This window comes from Carettochelys insculpta, chromosome 1 (assembly GCF_033958435.1).
Source record: "Carettochelys insculpta isolate YL-2023 chromosome 1, ASM3395843v1, whole genome shotgun sequence".
Lineage (NCBI taxonomy): Eukaryota > Metazoa > Chordata > Testudines > Carettochelyidae > Carettochelys > Carettochelys insculpta.
The window spans coordinates 249,467,456-249,484,083 of record NC_134137.1 but is presented as its reverse complement, the minus strand read 5'-3'; the positions used below and the strand labels follow the sequence as shown (position 1 = coordinate 249,484,083).

The 16,628-nt window shown below is 42.9% G+C and overlaps 1 protein-coding gene across 17 annotated transcripts in view; it reads left to right on the top strand.

Annotated features, from left to right (window-relative positions):
* Positions 1–16,628, top strand: part of PPFIBP1 (PPFIA binding protein 1) — a 195,727-nt gene that overhangs the window by 102,305 nt on the left and 76,794 nt on the right. For all 17 annotated transcript variants that reach the window (XM_075004063.1, XM_075004084.1, XM_075004068.1 and 14 more), the window contains 2 exons: positions 6,446–6,543; positions 9,018–9,223. In XM_075004063.1, coding sequence (XP_074860164.1) covers positions 6,480–6,543; positions 9,018–9,223 — 270 coding nt within the window. In that variant the 5' untranslated portion in view covers positions 6,446–6,479. The remainder of the gene's footprint in view (positions 1–6,445; positions 6,544–9,017; positions 9,224–16,628) is intronic.

Below are 16,628 nucleotides of genomic sequence, written 5' to 3'. Positions count from 1 at the left end.
TTTATTTTATTTTGCCCTGGCTCCTACCCTCCAGAGCCAGGTAACAGTGGTGGGAGCTCTGTTGTATGGCTATCTGGGTTTTAACCACCATGTCATCCAGCCCCACTTAGAGCAGGGCTAGATGAACTGATTAAAACACTAGTGACCACATGGGCCCTGTCAAGACCAGTATTCTTGCTAATGCTACTATTACAGGTTGAACCTCTCTAGTCTGGCACCCTTGGGATCTGAATGAGAGAATTTGCCAGACTGTAAGAGGTCAGTGGTGTTGAGCACATTACCAACACTCTCACTGCTTACTGGGCTCTTAGAAGACATTTAGGGGTAAATTACAGTTAAATAACAGCACAGACCACTGAGAGCCAGGACTGGTGGCTGTAAACAAACTTTATGGGGTCACAGGAAACTTGATCACACCCATGATAAATGATCATCAAGCTAACTAAAATTATGCTGGATAATGGAAGTTGCTGGATGAGGGGGTTCCCGACTAGAGAGGTTTAACCTGTAGTAGATCTGTATTGATGGTAGCTTTGTTGATCTTAATGATTTGTAGTCCAATAGAGACAATGTCCTTGTTCATAAGAAAAATTAAGTGGGAAATATATTTAGCTGAAAATTGCAAGATTGCTTTACCCTGATGTAGCAAAATGGTTCCATTTTTTTCATATGAGGGTAGGTGGTGCCTAGGTGCCCCAGCCCCATTGTTCGCTAAGAACTGTAACAGACCGTCCGTACCCCAGAGAGCTTACATGTATGCATGGGACAAGATGCAGATATGATGGGGTGCACAAAGTAACAATGAAATAATAATTCTGCTCCTTATCAAAGCTGTGGTCAGCATCTTGTCTTTCTGATATTTTCTCTCCATGAGGAGTTTTTTATGGGTGTCCTGTTCCCAAGCGCATTCTATTCCCATTAAAATAAATGGCAGATCAGGGTACTTGGCACTTTCCAGTATAGGGCCCTGAGTCCACAGACAGTGGAGAACCATCATTTTGTCTAGAGCAGAAGCTCAAAGAGAACTCTCAGAACTATCTGCTTTAGAGGACTCGAGATAAGTCTGAAGATGACTTTGAACATTAAGAATTTTCATTAACAGAGAGAAATTATGGTTGGGAAAGCAAAGGCGAGGAGTCCTTTAATTGTCTAGGAGAATTTCAAATGAGGGGGGAGAGGTTTTTTTTTTCCTCCCTTATTAAACATATAGGCAGCTGATTGTATATGTTTTAAGGAAGATTTATTGTATGTTATGGCAGGCAATCTATTGTTTGATCTTTATTGCAGTTATAATTCTTTGATTTGGCTATTCCTTTTTATGTTTAGCTTCGTTACTTTTTCTCTTTCAGAAAACAATGCAGCTTCTCAAACTTTGGTAATTGTTTAAAAAAAAAAAACCCTGCATATGTCATTATGTATGTTCAGTACAGTAGTCTTTATTCAAAGGGTATCCTTAAGGTTCAGATCCACGTCTTAATTTGCTTCAGGGAAGAGCTTTGATGGAGAATATACAATGCTCACTGGCCTTTTTTCAGTGTAGCATTTTAGCAGAGATAGCTGGCTGTCTGCAATAAAAGTTACCTAGCAGGTGGTTTATACCAAGAAGAAGACAATTATGTAGGAACACTTAAGAAATTTTTTTGCTTTTTGGGGATCTGAAGTCTATAATTTACATCAAAGGTCAAATGAATGACTTTGTTATTGCTTGTGGTGGAGTTGAGAGTTGCTAACGAGTCTGAAAACGATCTGACCTTTGTTAAAAAGACAAAGTGGCAGGGCATTTAAAAGGTTAAAATAATTCTCCATGTCTGATTTTTGTTTAGCCTTGTGCAGTATCTATATTTGTAGTAGTCATGTTCTCTCTCACAGATGAAAGCCACAACAATCTAGAGGGTCCCTGGGACTCGTATCTTCATTGTGCTAGAATGGAAACTACTGTACCTCTCTGATTGCTAAAGCTCTGACTCAGCAAAGTATTACAGCATGTGCTGAACTTTAAGCATATAGATACATTGCCTTTAATGGAACTACTGATGTCCTTAAGGTTGAGTACATTGCTTAAGTGTTTTGCCCATGTGTTCTGTAAGTACGTAGCACTTGTGTATAAACTCCCTTTTGGCACTGTGGCTTTCCACCTTGCTAAAGACAACTGCCTTTTTTTAAAAGGCAAAGTTAATGCTTCTGAAGGAATCGAGACTGACATCCTGGAGACTCAAGCCTCCCACCAGAAAGGATGTGGTTACACTGGAGCTCGGGATGTAATTGCCAGGCCAGGTAGCTGTACACACACTAGCCCTGATTTGAACTAGTGCACTAAAGAGGGTGTCTATAGCGACATAGGGTAACCGACTAAGAGTCGTTAGCTATGTACAGTAAACCCTTGAAATGCGCAATTTCGAGTTATGCTTAACTTGTATGAACGTGAGTTAAGCGCAACTCAGAATCATGTCCCCTTCCCCCCCGGCTCTGGCTCAACCCCGCACAGCCCTGGTCCAAACTCCAGGATGCCCAGCTTACCATCCACTCATGGCTCTGGCTCACCCCCCTGCCCCTGGTTTAACCCCACTGCATGCAGGTCCAGCTCACCACCTGCCGTGGTTCAACCCAGCCCCAGTTCAAACCCCCCATATGTGGCTCTGGCTCACCCTCCCCCATCCCCCGTTTAAACCCCCTGTGCATGGGTCTGGCTCATCTTCCCCCCCCCCCCGCCCCACATGGCTCCAGCTCAGTTCCACTCCCCCCCCCCAACCCCAGCAGCCCTAACCCACCCCAGGCTTAACCCCCGTCTCCCTCCAATGGCCTAACTTAACCCTCCCCAACTGCTCCCCCGCAGCCCCAGGACTTACCTTTCAAGAGGAGCTCCAGGTGCCCCTGCTGCTTCCCTAACTGCAGAACCCTCCCCAAATTACAGGAAATTTGAGTTATGCGAGGGTATGTGGGAACACAGCCCTTGTATAACTTGAGGGACAACTGTATGTGGGTGGCTAGTTGTGCCACTGTAGTTACGCTACTATTTGTAGCACACTAGCTCAATTAAAGTTAGCACGTGTGCCTCTACCCAAGCTGGAAATTATAGCTCCCGTTGCAGTGTAGCCACACCCAAAGAGGTAAGCCAAGGCATGGGAAGCAGCAGCATGAACTTTCTCACACTATTGTGGTACAGCTTGGCTTGGAATAGAAACAACCTGACGGAGAATATGGTAATTCAGTTTTCGTGGCCATTTAACCCTTGCCCTCCTCTGAGACTGTCAACAAGGATAACAACCGTGTTGGTGGTTTTTGCAACGTGGCTGTGTTCACAATAAAAACTGAATTGACATCACCACCTCATTTCATATAAAACACTAGACAGCTTTCAGACAGTGGTAACTTTTTGTTACTTCTGGCCTGTGTTGGAAGTAATACTTCAACGCAGAGGTGGGGAGCCTCTTATTTCAGTGGCTCTCAACCTTTCTGGATGGCTGTACCCCTTTTAGGAGTCTGATATCTCCTGTGTACCCCTACGTTTCATCTCACTTAAAAACTACTTGCTAACAAAATCAGACACATAATGCAGAAGTGTCTCAGCCCACTGTTACTGGAAAATTGCTTAGGTTCTCACTTTCACCAGGTAATTATAAAATGAATCAATTAGAATATAAATATTATTCTTACAGTTCAGTGTATAGTACAGTAAAATCCCCTTTATCTGTCATTTGGACAACCAACATGTTTGGTTAATCAGCATGTCCAGCCAGGACCAGTGGCTTGGCGGGGGGATTCGGGACAAAGCACAGAACAAGGCAATCTGTCATCCACAGCTCTAATTAACTGGCACATTTTATTATCCAGAATCCTTGGTTTCCTCAGGGATCAATCGATATCGTATTTATCATAAATTTAAATTGGCAATCTGTTTAACGATGTGATTAAAACTTCAATTAATCATGATTATTTTTTTCCCAATCATTTGACAACCCTAATAGATCTGTACAATCTTCTTCATAGCTGCAGGATGTTTTTTGCCTTGTGTATATTTGTTTCTTTCTAATAAGATATGTGAACTTGTTTCTGAGCTGCATGGAGCATTAGATTGTAAATGAAGAATGTAAGCTTGTTAATTAGGAAAAGTTCATTGGCTATAAATATGTGGGGTGAGGGGTTAATACTTCACTTAGCTTAAAATAAAAGCCTGAAAGATTTGAACTCTGGCATACCAGGTACTCCTCGGTTTGCTGCCACTAGTGCATTTGATTTTGGGCCCTTCCCATTTGGATTCCCACTGAAAGGTTATTACAGTTACCTCAACAAGGCACAGTGGGTAGATGCTGTGGCTAGTCTTGGTGTTCGTTCTGGTATAAGCCAGCTCTGATTCAGTCAGTTGAAACTGGTTCAAGGACAGTCAGTTGCCATTTTAAAAAGCCTGTTATGTTAATTTTTTCAAAGTTGAATGTTCTCATGACCTAAAGGATAACAGGAAACAAGGATGAATTTTTGCAGCTGGGACAGTGGGAGTGATTCAGCTAAAAAATAAAGTTTGAGGATCAAAACTTCTTTCTTCTTGAAATGACCCATTTTAAATTCCAAAACTCCCAGTTCACCATCTTGAAAAGTGAGCTGCAAGTTAGCTTTTCCCAGGTCTGCTTGAAGTGTCCATCTGGGAAAAGTGCTGTTTTTAAATCCTTCTTTATTCCTCAGTTTGTAAACATTAGATTAATTGAGGTGTAACTCCATTGTTGTCTTCGGATTTCTCCCAGGAGATGGTTTGGTTCACACACTGAAAGTGCTAGAAGTACTCTCCTTATGTGCAAGGAACGCTTTTTATTTAAAAATTCATTTTTATTTGGTATTTATGAAGTACAATGTCTTTCTTCTATTCCACCCCTCCCCCCCAATTGGTCATCTTGTTTCTACGGACACAGGCCTAAAGTTACACATGGGTGTTTTTCCTTGCTCTCTATTGAAGTAATGAATGCAAAACTAGACCCCAATTTACCTGAACTTCCTGAAACCCGGATTATCTGAAATTAGATTCTTCCCCACCGAGATGCACCATTAATATAGAACCGTGCCCTGTTAACCGAAAGAGTTGTTTCCTTTTTCTTCGAATGTGAAACCGTCTTTGACTCTTGAGGCATTACAGAAGAGAGGAAGGGCTTTGAGCTATAGGCAGCTATAGAAAAGAGACTCAGGCTACTGCTGTGGTTGAAGATTTATCCTCAGTTTATCTCCTTCGTGGCAAATTTCAGTTGTCTAATGGAGCGTGCGGTTTCTCCTGTGTGAGTTGTACGAAGCTTCACGTGCCTCTGCTGGTGGAAATTGGAGGGCAGTTGAAGCACATGAACAACAACTATGAACAGCCCTGGGCAAGAGGCATCTGCTGATATTGCTGGTCATCCAGAGGGAGCCCTACTGCTCGTAAATTTGAGGGTACTGAGTGACACGGTGACAGCTGAGTGCACAGGTGTACCCTGATTGTAAGCTGAATTGTAAATGAGTATATGAAAGTTCATAAGATGTGGCAATAACCTATACAAATAGTGTTGGTAGAAAGTGGTTGCTTTCAATAATTAATGTAATAAAAAGGCATGAAAGTGATTAGAAAATACTGAATCCATATAAACAGAGGACTAGTGAAAACAAAAAAGCGTACCCAAAACTTAATGAACCAAAATTAATGTATCAGATATTAGAGCTAATTGGTGGACAGAATTAATGAGGGGATAGGTGGTTCCATCTGCCACTCCCTTTTGGGGTCCTTAAAAAGGAGCCTTTGGGACTCAGGTCAGGTAAGAGCAGACTGAGGCTACTGGAGCAACTTTCCCATCATGACTGTCCCACAGTGTCTCCTGGGACCCCAGCCTTTCCCTTCTGATCCTGAGAGATGTCCTGCCCAAAGGAGCCAGAGAGAGGGATCAAGGTGGCAGCACCAGTCCTACCAGCTTTGAGTCTCAAAGACAATGTGAAATCAAATGTGATCAGACTTTAGGAACAACAATGGCTCTGGCATAGTTCCACTAACTTCTTTTCTCCAAAAGGACAATTATTACCATCTTAAATACCATCTAAGAGACTGTCAAACAAAGTGCGGAGAGGTTCCTTCTCAAAGCTTTCTCCAGGTAAAGGGAAAAGAGCAAGGGATGTTCTTAAAATGAAAAACTGTCTGACTATGTTTCGTAGCAGAGGGTTTAACTGTTTTTCCTTCTTTGTCTCTGTAATAATTTTTAATGGTGTGTTTGCCATAGTATTAAGCAAGCTGAGGTCTGTGTATACCAAACCCCAGGCTTTGTTTAATTCTGTTTTAATGTGGGCAGTGACTGGATTATGTTAACATGTTTGGCTCATGTATTCCATCTCAATTAATACAAAAGTGAGATAAATAGCCACTTGCAGACTGATTTGCGTAGTCAAGACTTTTGAAGTATTGGTGTCCATATAACAGAATTATTATTTCATTTCTTGTTAGGGTGTAGCAGTGAGTACCTGTGGGAAACAGGAAGATGATGAGCGATGCAAGTGACATGCTGGCTGCAGCTTTGGAACAGATGGACGGCATTATAGCAGGTAAAAACATAGTGCTGTTTGTTTAACCAGTTCAAACCTCCTTTTGTCTCGGTAGGGCTGAGTTCCAGTCCAAGGAGGATGCACATAGAAGTCTGGCACCCTACTAAGTAGTTGTAAAACTCAAAGGGAGCAAATGAATTGGAAAGACGATTGTGCAACCCCCTACAAATGCGTAATGCCACTTCGATTGCAGATTTTCACCTACCTCCCTATGACTATACATCCCACAAACATTGGGCAACGTGGTTTAACTTCAAGGATTGGCGTAGCCAAGGATGTTTCAAATCAGGATTAGAGTGTGTTTGAAGAATGGCAGGGTGTCAGGAAGGGAAAACTTGTCTAGTGCTATACTCAAATCTTCAGGGAAAAATTAATTAAATACGCCTAAATGGGACAATTCAGATCAAGAACTGAATTTTGATCCCTTCAAAGTAGGTTTTTTTTTTCTGAATCAGGCCCAAATCAAAGCCCTATCTCTAACTTTAATGTTTTCATAAGTATGAGCAATTCTCCAACAAAATTTTACTGGGCTGGGGAAAGAGATGAAAAAGTATATTACTTACTGAACTCTTAAAATTGTGTCCAGTGAGCTGAAGCGGAAAAAAGCTACAATAATATAGAACAGAGAAACAAAGCAGACAGGCGTTTTTGGTTTGATTCTGTTCCAGCAGAGCTTGCCAAACAGCTGTTCAAATTGAATAAGTATTCTGTGTAGGCAGTGTCAGAGATAGGAAGGCTTCAGCAATCCCACATACAATAATGTGTCTTAAAAGTTTCAAAAGAAAAAAAAAGTGCCTGGCTTTCTAGAACTGACTTTTCTCTACAATGCTGTCTTCTTAAAGACCTTTAGCACACATATGCAGCAGATACAGTGGGGTTATAATACTGTTTTGGGATTGATATAATCTGTCTGTAAAAAGCTCTATAAATAGATATTAGTATGCAAGTCTGGTCAAGCATCTGTATTATGAAGGGCCCAAGTAAGCTTTAATGTAAAAATAAAGGGTGGCAATCAGGATGCTTAAGACACCAAAGACTTAATTAAATGTGGCTGTACAAACCTTTTAATAATAATGCAAAGCAGGAGTTAAATCTCTCCTGTCTCCTCCTATACTTCTGTAAGGGATTTTTCTCTCTAATTTTTTCACATGGAATTGATAGTTGAAACGCTTGCATTTTTCAGACTTCCAGGCAGATGAAGGCTTAGAAGGAAGTGTATATTCTGCACATATCTGCAGTATCCAGACAGCAGCACAAAAACTGATATTTTGTGATAAATATGTCCCATTGTGTCGTGACATTACAGTATTACGTCATTACTGATATGGCATCTCAAATCAGTGTGTTGAAATATTGAGACAGAATTAGCTCAGCTAACTTCAGTCAGACTTAACTGTGCCTTTCTTCACTTTATTTAACCTTTTAAATTTAGAATGAACATCCTTTTTGTTAGTGAATGGTAAGTTGTGCTTGTTAATGAGCAAGTGTGAACCCCATGATGCCAGTTTGTGTGGGTTTAGAGTTTTAATTTTAGAGGAAGTCATTTAGGCTGTGTCTACACTAGACCTTCTGTCCACATAACTCAGGGAGCATCTAAACGCACAAAGTGTTGTGTTGACAGTCTTGACAGAACTCTGCTTTTGTCTTGACAGCGTTATCTGTCACAAATTTGAGGAATAACATTCCCATTGACAGAGAAGGCTTCTGGTTCACGGGGCAGCCCTGTTTGCAGACCTTCCGGTCAGCTGTTCTGTCAACAGAGGGCAGGGCAGTCTGGCTGCTCTCAACAGAGCAGATTGCTCTGTTGATCTGCTTTTCTGTGTAGATGCACTCTGTTGATAGTTTCTGTCGACAGATACTTCTAGTGTAGACATAGCCTCAGTATTTCCTTTCTCTCCCTTTTCATTTCTTCTTTAAGGCTTCCAATTTGTTGCATCAGGGTAACTTATTTTTTTGAGTGAAAAATGTTGACTGCAGCTCCCTGGGGAGAACCCATCAATGTTTCTCTTGTAATCATGGTAGACTGACACGAAGCACTAGTAAGGCTCAGCCTGTTTTTGACTCCATATTTCCAGTTTCTCTTAGCTCAGGGAGGTGGTGGACCAAGCTGTGCCTTTAACTCCTTTGGGCTTTGGATTGGCATGTTAGTCTTCTGCAAGACAGTCTTAACAGTCCTTGATTTATCATGTTAGGTTTACTGTTTACTAAAATTGTAGAGAAGTTACAAATTACAGGCAGCATCACAACACCTGGTATAAATCAATAAAGCATTACCTATGCCTGTGCTATAAAATCTTTAAAATCTGGGAGGTTCAAAATCCAGATCCAGGCCTGAATTTTGTTGGAAATAAATGCCACTTGGAATCCCTATTGGTGTCAAACCTTCTGTGTGTTCTGTAGCAAGTCTTGTAGTTATATTTATTTACTCTTGTGTCTTGTCCAATATAATCCTTGTCTTTTTACCTTTTGTCTAGGGTCCAAGGCTCTGGAGTATTCTAATGGCATATTTGATTGTCAGTCCCCTACGTCCCCATTCATGGGGAGCCTGCGAGCACTGCATCTTGTGGAGGATTTGCGTGGATTATTAGAGATGATGGAAGCAGACGAAAAAGAAGGCTTGCGATGTCAGATCCCAGATTCAACAGCAGACACTCTGATTGAATGGCTCCAAAGCCAAATGGTACAATGCTACCTTGACAGGTTTTTAATAGATCATTGGTATTTTCTGTTTTACATACTACCACTGGTCAGAAAATGAATTTTCTGTCAAAAACTGAAAGCCAAAGTATTTGAGACAAAATGGGAAATAATTCGGTTGAAAAGAACGGTTACGGAGCCCCATGATCTTCTTTATAGCCTGTGGCCTTGATTGGACTACGTTTTCCAAGACAAGATATACTGTTGCTGGGAAAATTTTCCAGGGGATTGGCCTTTCATTATCTTTTAAGAAAAAAAAAAATCAAAATTTTCTCCGGAATGCAGACATTGTAAGAGGAAAATTTTAGGGTAGTTGAAACCCAATTTTCTATCAAAACGGGTTAGACTTGCTCTTTATACTTTTCAGTATTAATAATCGATGAGGAAAACTTCCAGAATGACAGCATCTTTAACTCACTCTTATGTTAGTTTAAGGAAATTAGTGGTATATCATATCATTCAGCATCAATTGCATATTACAGATCAAATCTGTTCTGGTTACTTTCTGTGTGTGTGAATTCCAGTTTTTGTTATTCTCACTTGGAAGGAACCCCAGTGTGTACTTGGCAGGTTTATTTTTCCCTTGCCCATGACTTGTTATTACTGCATTTGGAAGTGGTTTGTTAGTCTGTAGTGGAGTGTGACTTAGGAAAGCATAGAGAAAGCACTTAAGCACTATATATGCAAGACATAATTTAGGGCAACATTTTCGGAGGCTTCAGCCTGACCACTAGTTTTTGCACCCCTAATTCCCTTTCTGTTGCTGTATTGCCAGCTTTCTTGCTTGCAGGTACAAATGAAAGAATATTGATGTCTTTCTTGTTTGTGACTAACTTTGGTGCTGGTTTGGTGGCTTAAGAGAATATGTATCTCAGAGGAACCTGGTGGCAGAAGTGAAAATTACGTATTAGACCTCATACTTCAGAGATTGTCCGTGTGTGAGGCTATGTACAAATTACCCCCTATATTGGTGTAAGTAACTAAGAGTGACTAAGTTGAGGGGACAGAGCCCTCTCCCATCTGCTTAGTGCATCAGTTCTAGCAGCTCTACCTCCTTGTAGTGTTGCCACAGCCAGAGTGTTAACAGTCAGAATGGCACCTAATGCAAGGAGGTGCAGAGACTATATTATTTCACATCTGCCAACTGCAGGGTTTTGCAACTTCCTCTAAAGTGCTGTTTGCCAGTGGAGATGGTTATCAGACTAGATGGACTTTGGAAGGGTTTAGTTCTTGTATTCCAAAGACAACATTCCATTAGTAACATGCACAACACAGGCCGTTTTTGAATTTTTGCCCTGTAAGAATGCAGTGCTTTTCATTGATCTAATTTCCTTTGGTTTAACTTCAGATGCCATCTAGTGGCGCCTGTAGTTCTATGTAATCTCAAATGAGAGAGACCAGTCCTGGGAATAATACAGGTGCTGAATGTTCTAAGAAGAGAACTGTGGTTTTTGAAGTAGTTTTTGCTTTAAACATTTCAGTGACCTGGGGCCTGACAAAAACCCTACTGAAGTCACGGAGTCTTTTCATTGACTTAAACGGGCTTTGGATCAAGCCCCTCAGTGTCCAAAATCTGTGACCAAGACCCAAAGTGACATCACACTTATGTCAGAAGATTGAATTATGCAGGATTCAGTTCCTCAAAGTGTATAAGGTTATCTGTCATTTCAGCATCTCTAACGCTTGTAGTTTATAGTAATGAGCATCCACTCTTGCTAATACCAGATCTGTGTGGAATGGGAATAAATGAGCGACTCAGTCAAGCTTAGTATGGCTAATACAGTCTTGGATCGGCTGGCCTGCCAGTAGTAAGCCTTAGTCGTGAGCTGGAGGGGCCATCTGCAATGTTCCCTCTAATCTGTTCCATCCAGGTGCAAAGTAATTGTTTTATGTGCCCCAAGGCATGTGTGAATGTGCACCACCAGTAGAAACAAAAGACGTGGATGTGGGTGCTCTGCTAATCAGCTGGGCAGTATTTGAATCTCTCCTGAGTGGCTGCACAAATGCACTTTCAGGAAACTCTGACCATCCATGCCCGCAAGAAGACAGTTCCCTCTCTGTGCCCATTCAGTTTCTCTGCTAAGATTACCTTATCGAGTTGCCAAACCCAGTGCCAGTTTGGTGGTGGTTTTGTGATGATGATGTTCCTGACTATTAGAAACTGGAAGGAAACCACTAAATTCATCAACACATTCATTTTATATAGACCACCAAACAGCTGTCAGGTGGTAAATGATTTCAGTTACTGCTGTCACAGATGGAACTTGGACTTGTGACCTAGATGGGGGAAAGGGTCTGGATTATCATTTCTCATATTTTTCTTTATGCTATGGTACCATTAACTTTTTTTTTTTTTTTTTTGCTTACACAATATTTAAATTTGCTGTCTTAAGTTGTTCTCAGGGCACTTCCTGACCTCACACCAAACTTTCCTGGTGTACTCCCACTGGGATGACTCTCAAAGGACAGAGAGCAGAGTTCTACATAGTAAAGCTTTTAAAAACAGAACAAACTTACTGTTTCAGATGCCGTTTTTGTACAAAGGGACAGGGAGTTAAAATACAGATGTGAACTATTTTGAGAAACCAGCTATATGTAGTATATTATCTGATGAATGACGTAAAGTGACCAAGTAATTTCCATTGGGGAATTCAGAAGCAAACTAATGTTTCTGTTGAACAAAATGAACTTTTAACATCTCTGTTGGACATCCATGGTGTGCCATTTAACTAAATGGGGTAGCACTAAGACTGATAGAGAAAGCTCAACGAAAGAACAAGAACCTATACCCTTGATTCGTCGTTTTTCAAAAGGTGTTTGATAGTATAGATCAGAAAGTGATTTGAGTGATGTTGGAGTCATACGGAGTGGATAGCAGACTGATACGGTTGTTGAAGGATATCAGTGACAATGCAGAGGCAGCAGTGAGAACATGAGGGAGTTGGGAAGTTGGTTTAAAACAAGTAGAGGTACAAGACAAGGAGATCCAATATTGCCAAATATCTTCACTGCACGTCTGGAGAGAGTGATGGACAAGATCAAGGAAGAGGTAGAAGGGATGTCTCTGCATGAGAAAAAAAATTAACAACTTGAGGTTCACGGATGATATAGTTATCATTGAGGAAGATGAGGAGAAGCTAGTGAAAACAGGGCACGTGCTAAATGAAGAAGGGAAGCAGCATAGTCTGATTATGAACATAGATAAAACAAAAACAATGGTATTTGGCGATAAGAAAATAGGAAGGAAGATCCTCGTATTGAACTGGAAAATGCAGAGAAGTTCACATATCTGGGGAGCAACATAACATGTGATCTAGACTGTAAGAAGGAAATATCAACTAGAATAGCGAAAGCAAGAGCGATTTTGAAGGTGATTGATAAGATCTGGAAAAGCAAAGTGATTAGCTTAGGAATGAAGCTGAGCATCTTGAAAATGTGTGTATTCAGTGGCATGTTGTACAGATGTGAGACATGGGTGATAGAGAAAGATTTGAAAAGAAAAATATTGGCATTCAAAAGGAGTTGTTATAGAAGATTCCGAGAATAGGACAGATGCAGAAGGTTACCAATGAGGAATTAGATAGAAAGACACAGCCGAAAAAGAACCTGCTGCAGGAGGTTATAAAATGGAAGCTACAACTCTTTGGGCATATTTGCAGAATGAACAGTGAATGAAAAATCAAGACCCTGGTATTCGACATAATGGATGGTTCGAGTGGGAGAGGCAGACCCCACAGAGAATGGATAGACGCTATGGTAGATTGGTGCAGAGCTAGTCTACAGAAACAAAGCCACTCCACGCTGGACAGGGAAAGATGGAAGGAAATAGTGAGAGAGGCATCAGACACCAATGAACACTGAGCTCATGGTTATTGATGATGATGGTGGTGATGACGACGATGGTAGAATTAAGCTGCTTTTCCTGGCTGCTCTTCTTACTACAGGTTGAACCTCTCAAAAATGGAATTCTCCCATTGGCAACATCTTTTGTCCAGCAGGACCATGGATGTTACTGAGTCAGAGACTCCTGGCTGGGAGGTTGCAATGGAAAGGGAAAGTGGCAGGCAGCCCTGCTTTGTGGGAACCCAGTGATAGGGGAGCTGGCTGCTTGTGTCCCTGCTGGTGGCTCCCCTGCCAGGTCTGAAGCTGGCTCCCCTGCTGGGGCTTGTGCTGGCAGCCCAGCCAGGGCTGGATCTGGCGCCAGACTTCCTGGCTGGGGCTTGTGCCAGCAGCCCGATTTGCTGGAGCTGGAACCAACCTCCAAGAAGCCAACCAAGCCAGGGACCACCCACAGGTAAGGGGGCTGGTGGGGTTGGAGGTTGGCAGGAATAGGATGGAGACCTTCCATTGTCCCACAAATTCCCTCATTTGGGATGGATCAGGTCCTGAGGGTGTCAGATGGGGGAGGTACAACCTATACAGTAGAAGCTTGATTATCCGGCAACCCTGGGGAATAGGATTTGCTGGATAATAAAATTTTCCAGACAACTAAGTGGGGCAGCCTCAGTCGGGTGGCCAGTGGCAGAGCAGATGTCGGTCAGTTGAAAGTGTCGGTTATCCAAATGCCAGATAACACAGCTTTTTCTGTAATTTGAATAAAAATGTGCAGTGAAAACCATACATGCATTTCCCTGTGTGCATGTTACAGGTGGCTGGATGGTTGTGATTAAATTTAGAGAGTTACCCAGTCATTCAAAGTTTGGTTATGGATATAAACTTCCCTAATGTTCCAAAGTATTGGGACCCCAGGTTTTGATCTGGACTATAAGAGAGTTCAAAGAAGAGCTAGATAAATTCATGGAGGTTAGGTCCATAAAAGGCTATTAACCGGGGGGTAGGAATGGTATTCCTGGCCTCTGTTTGTCAGAGGCTGGAGGTGGATGGCAGGAGACAAGTCACTTGATCATTATCTTTGGTCCACCCTCTCTGGGGCACCCGGTGCTGGCCACTGTCAGCAGATGGGATGCTAGGCTAGGTGGACCTTTGGTCTGACCCAGTAATGGCCATTCTTATGTTCTCATCAAAGATATAGAGAACAGCTATGGAGTTTACAACAAGATTATAACTTTTCAGTTTGAGGGATTTTCAGATTGTTGCTGAAGATTAAAAATTCTCATGCTGTTCTAACTTTTATCTACTTAATTTATATGGTGCCCAGGGCAAAGCATTTATTCATAGTCTCTCCTTTACAAATGGATCATTTTTTGTTTCTACGTGCTTTCCAGTTCACATATGGTCAGTTTGCAAGTAATATATATATATGAGCCTCCCCAATTGAAAGGCAGTCTAAATTTTCTTTCTATTTTCATATAATTATGAATAATAATTTAAAACCAAATTCTGTTCTTTATTGTACCACTGCAACTCTGTTGCTGTCAGGCTGAACTCGATACACCATTCTGCTGGTGAAGTGCAAAAAGGAATAAAATTCAACTCTCTGTCCCAGAGTTGGCTCCAAGATGCTAATAATTAAATACAACAGAACCTTTTCACATTCTCTCACGGGAGCATCTCTTGCTAGGAACACATTTTCTTCTTCGAGTGGTCCCCGTGGGTGCTCCACAGTAGGTGTCAGGCTCGCCCCGGCGCCGCAGCTTGGAAATTCTTCAGCGGTCTCCGTTGGGTCGTGCATGCGCCGATGCGCATGGGCTCTTCGCGCGCTTACGGTCATGTGCGCGATCCGGTCCCCGCCAGTTCCTTCTCAACCGCCAACAGCTGCAGAGGGAATCCTCTCCGGCTCCAGCGCCCGAGACAGATAAATCTTATTTTTTTCTCGTGTTAATAGTTTTAATAGTTCATAGTTAGCAGTTCTATAGTTATTATAGTTTAGTTACCTTGTTACAGTTCGTTTAAAAGTTAGACTATCTTAAAGACTGCAGCGGCCACCTCCGGGTGGTCCCACTAGTTTTGTTTGTCAAGCCTCCAAAGGCCAACGGTTGTTATTGTCATCTAATAGACTGTTAAGTGTGCTATTAGCACATAAAGGACTCAGAGTTGAGCTTTAACAATGTCATCCCCCGGCTTTAAGAAGTGTGAATCTTGCCAGGAGGCCATGCCTGCTTCGGATGGCCATAGCAGATGCATACGGTGCCTCAGGGAGACACACGTTCCCCAGAAGTGCTCCCATTGTTCCCAGTTGACTAATAGGGCTAGGAAAGATAGGGAAATGAGGTTGAAGATGCTGCTATTTGACAGAGCACTTCAACCTGCCTCATCAGAGACAACGCATGCGGAGGGCTCTTCAGGATCACACAAGAGCAAGGCTGCCTCTTTGACCTCCTCTGTGCAGAAGAAAAAAAGAGCTTCGCCTACTTGATCCCTGCCCATTACTTCTGGGAGCAGGACGAGTGCAACGAAGGGCCTGCGCACACTGGCTTCTTCCGCTGGTAAAGCCGCGGTGCATGTAACCACTCAAGGGCCTACAGCTACTGGGGAGACAGCACTGAGAGCTGTGCAGGCACTGGAGAGACCGGCACCGGCTACTGCGGCACCGAGTGAGGCTGCCCCAGAGGCACCGGAAATGACGGCTCCGAGGATGACGGCATCGGGAGCGATGGCTCCGAGGATGACGGCACCAGGATCAATGGCACCCAGGACGATGGCACTGGCAACGACGGCACCGGGAGCAGTGGAAATCAGTATGACACCTGCTACGGTACCAAGCTCACCGATAAGACCACCTGAGAGGGCAAAGGCTAAAACAAAGATCAGGCACCGCAGCCCCTCCCCTGAGGTAATTACGCTGCCTCTGTCACCACGATCACCACCGGAGATTTGACAGGCAGCAACACCTTCAGCCTGCCGCAGACGTCCATCTCCTTTTTTTCGGAGTCCATCTCAAGGGGCTGCACGCTTCTCTCCATCATCTAACAGAGACCCCTATGAGTATTCCCACAGAGGCTCTCCCCATACGTCGGTATCTCGACAGTCTCGACATTCCCTGCACCACCCTTACATCTTTGGGTCATGGTCCAGGTCCCCATCACCAGGCCCCTGTCCCCGTTGCTACGACCGCCATCATTATGCAGGGCATCAGCGTAGGAGGTCGACGTCTCACCGTGGATCTCCGTCAACTCCCCCTCAACGCCACAGTGTACAGCTTCCATCTGGGGGAACACCACAAGTCCCCCAATCAGAGGCTGGGTCTAAAGACATTGAACCCCACCTCGAAGTTTCAAAAAGACAATCACACCAATAACAGCCAGGATCCAGAGGAATTGGAGGAGAGATACTATAGTGATGCCTCCTCATCTTCGCCAGAAGAGACGGTGGTTCCTGGAGACATTTCTCCTCCAGATGACCTGAAACAGTTCCAGGAGCTGTTCAAAAGAGTAGCTCAATCCCAAGATATTCAAGTGGCGGAGGTGCGGGAGAAACACCACAGACTC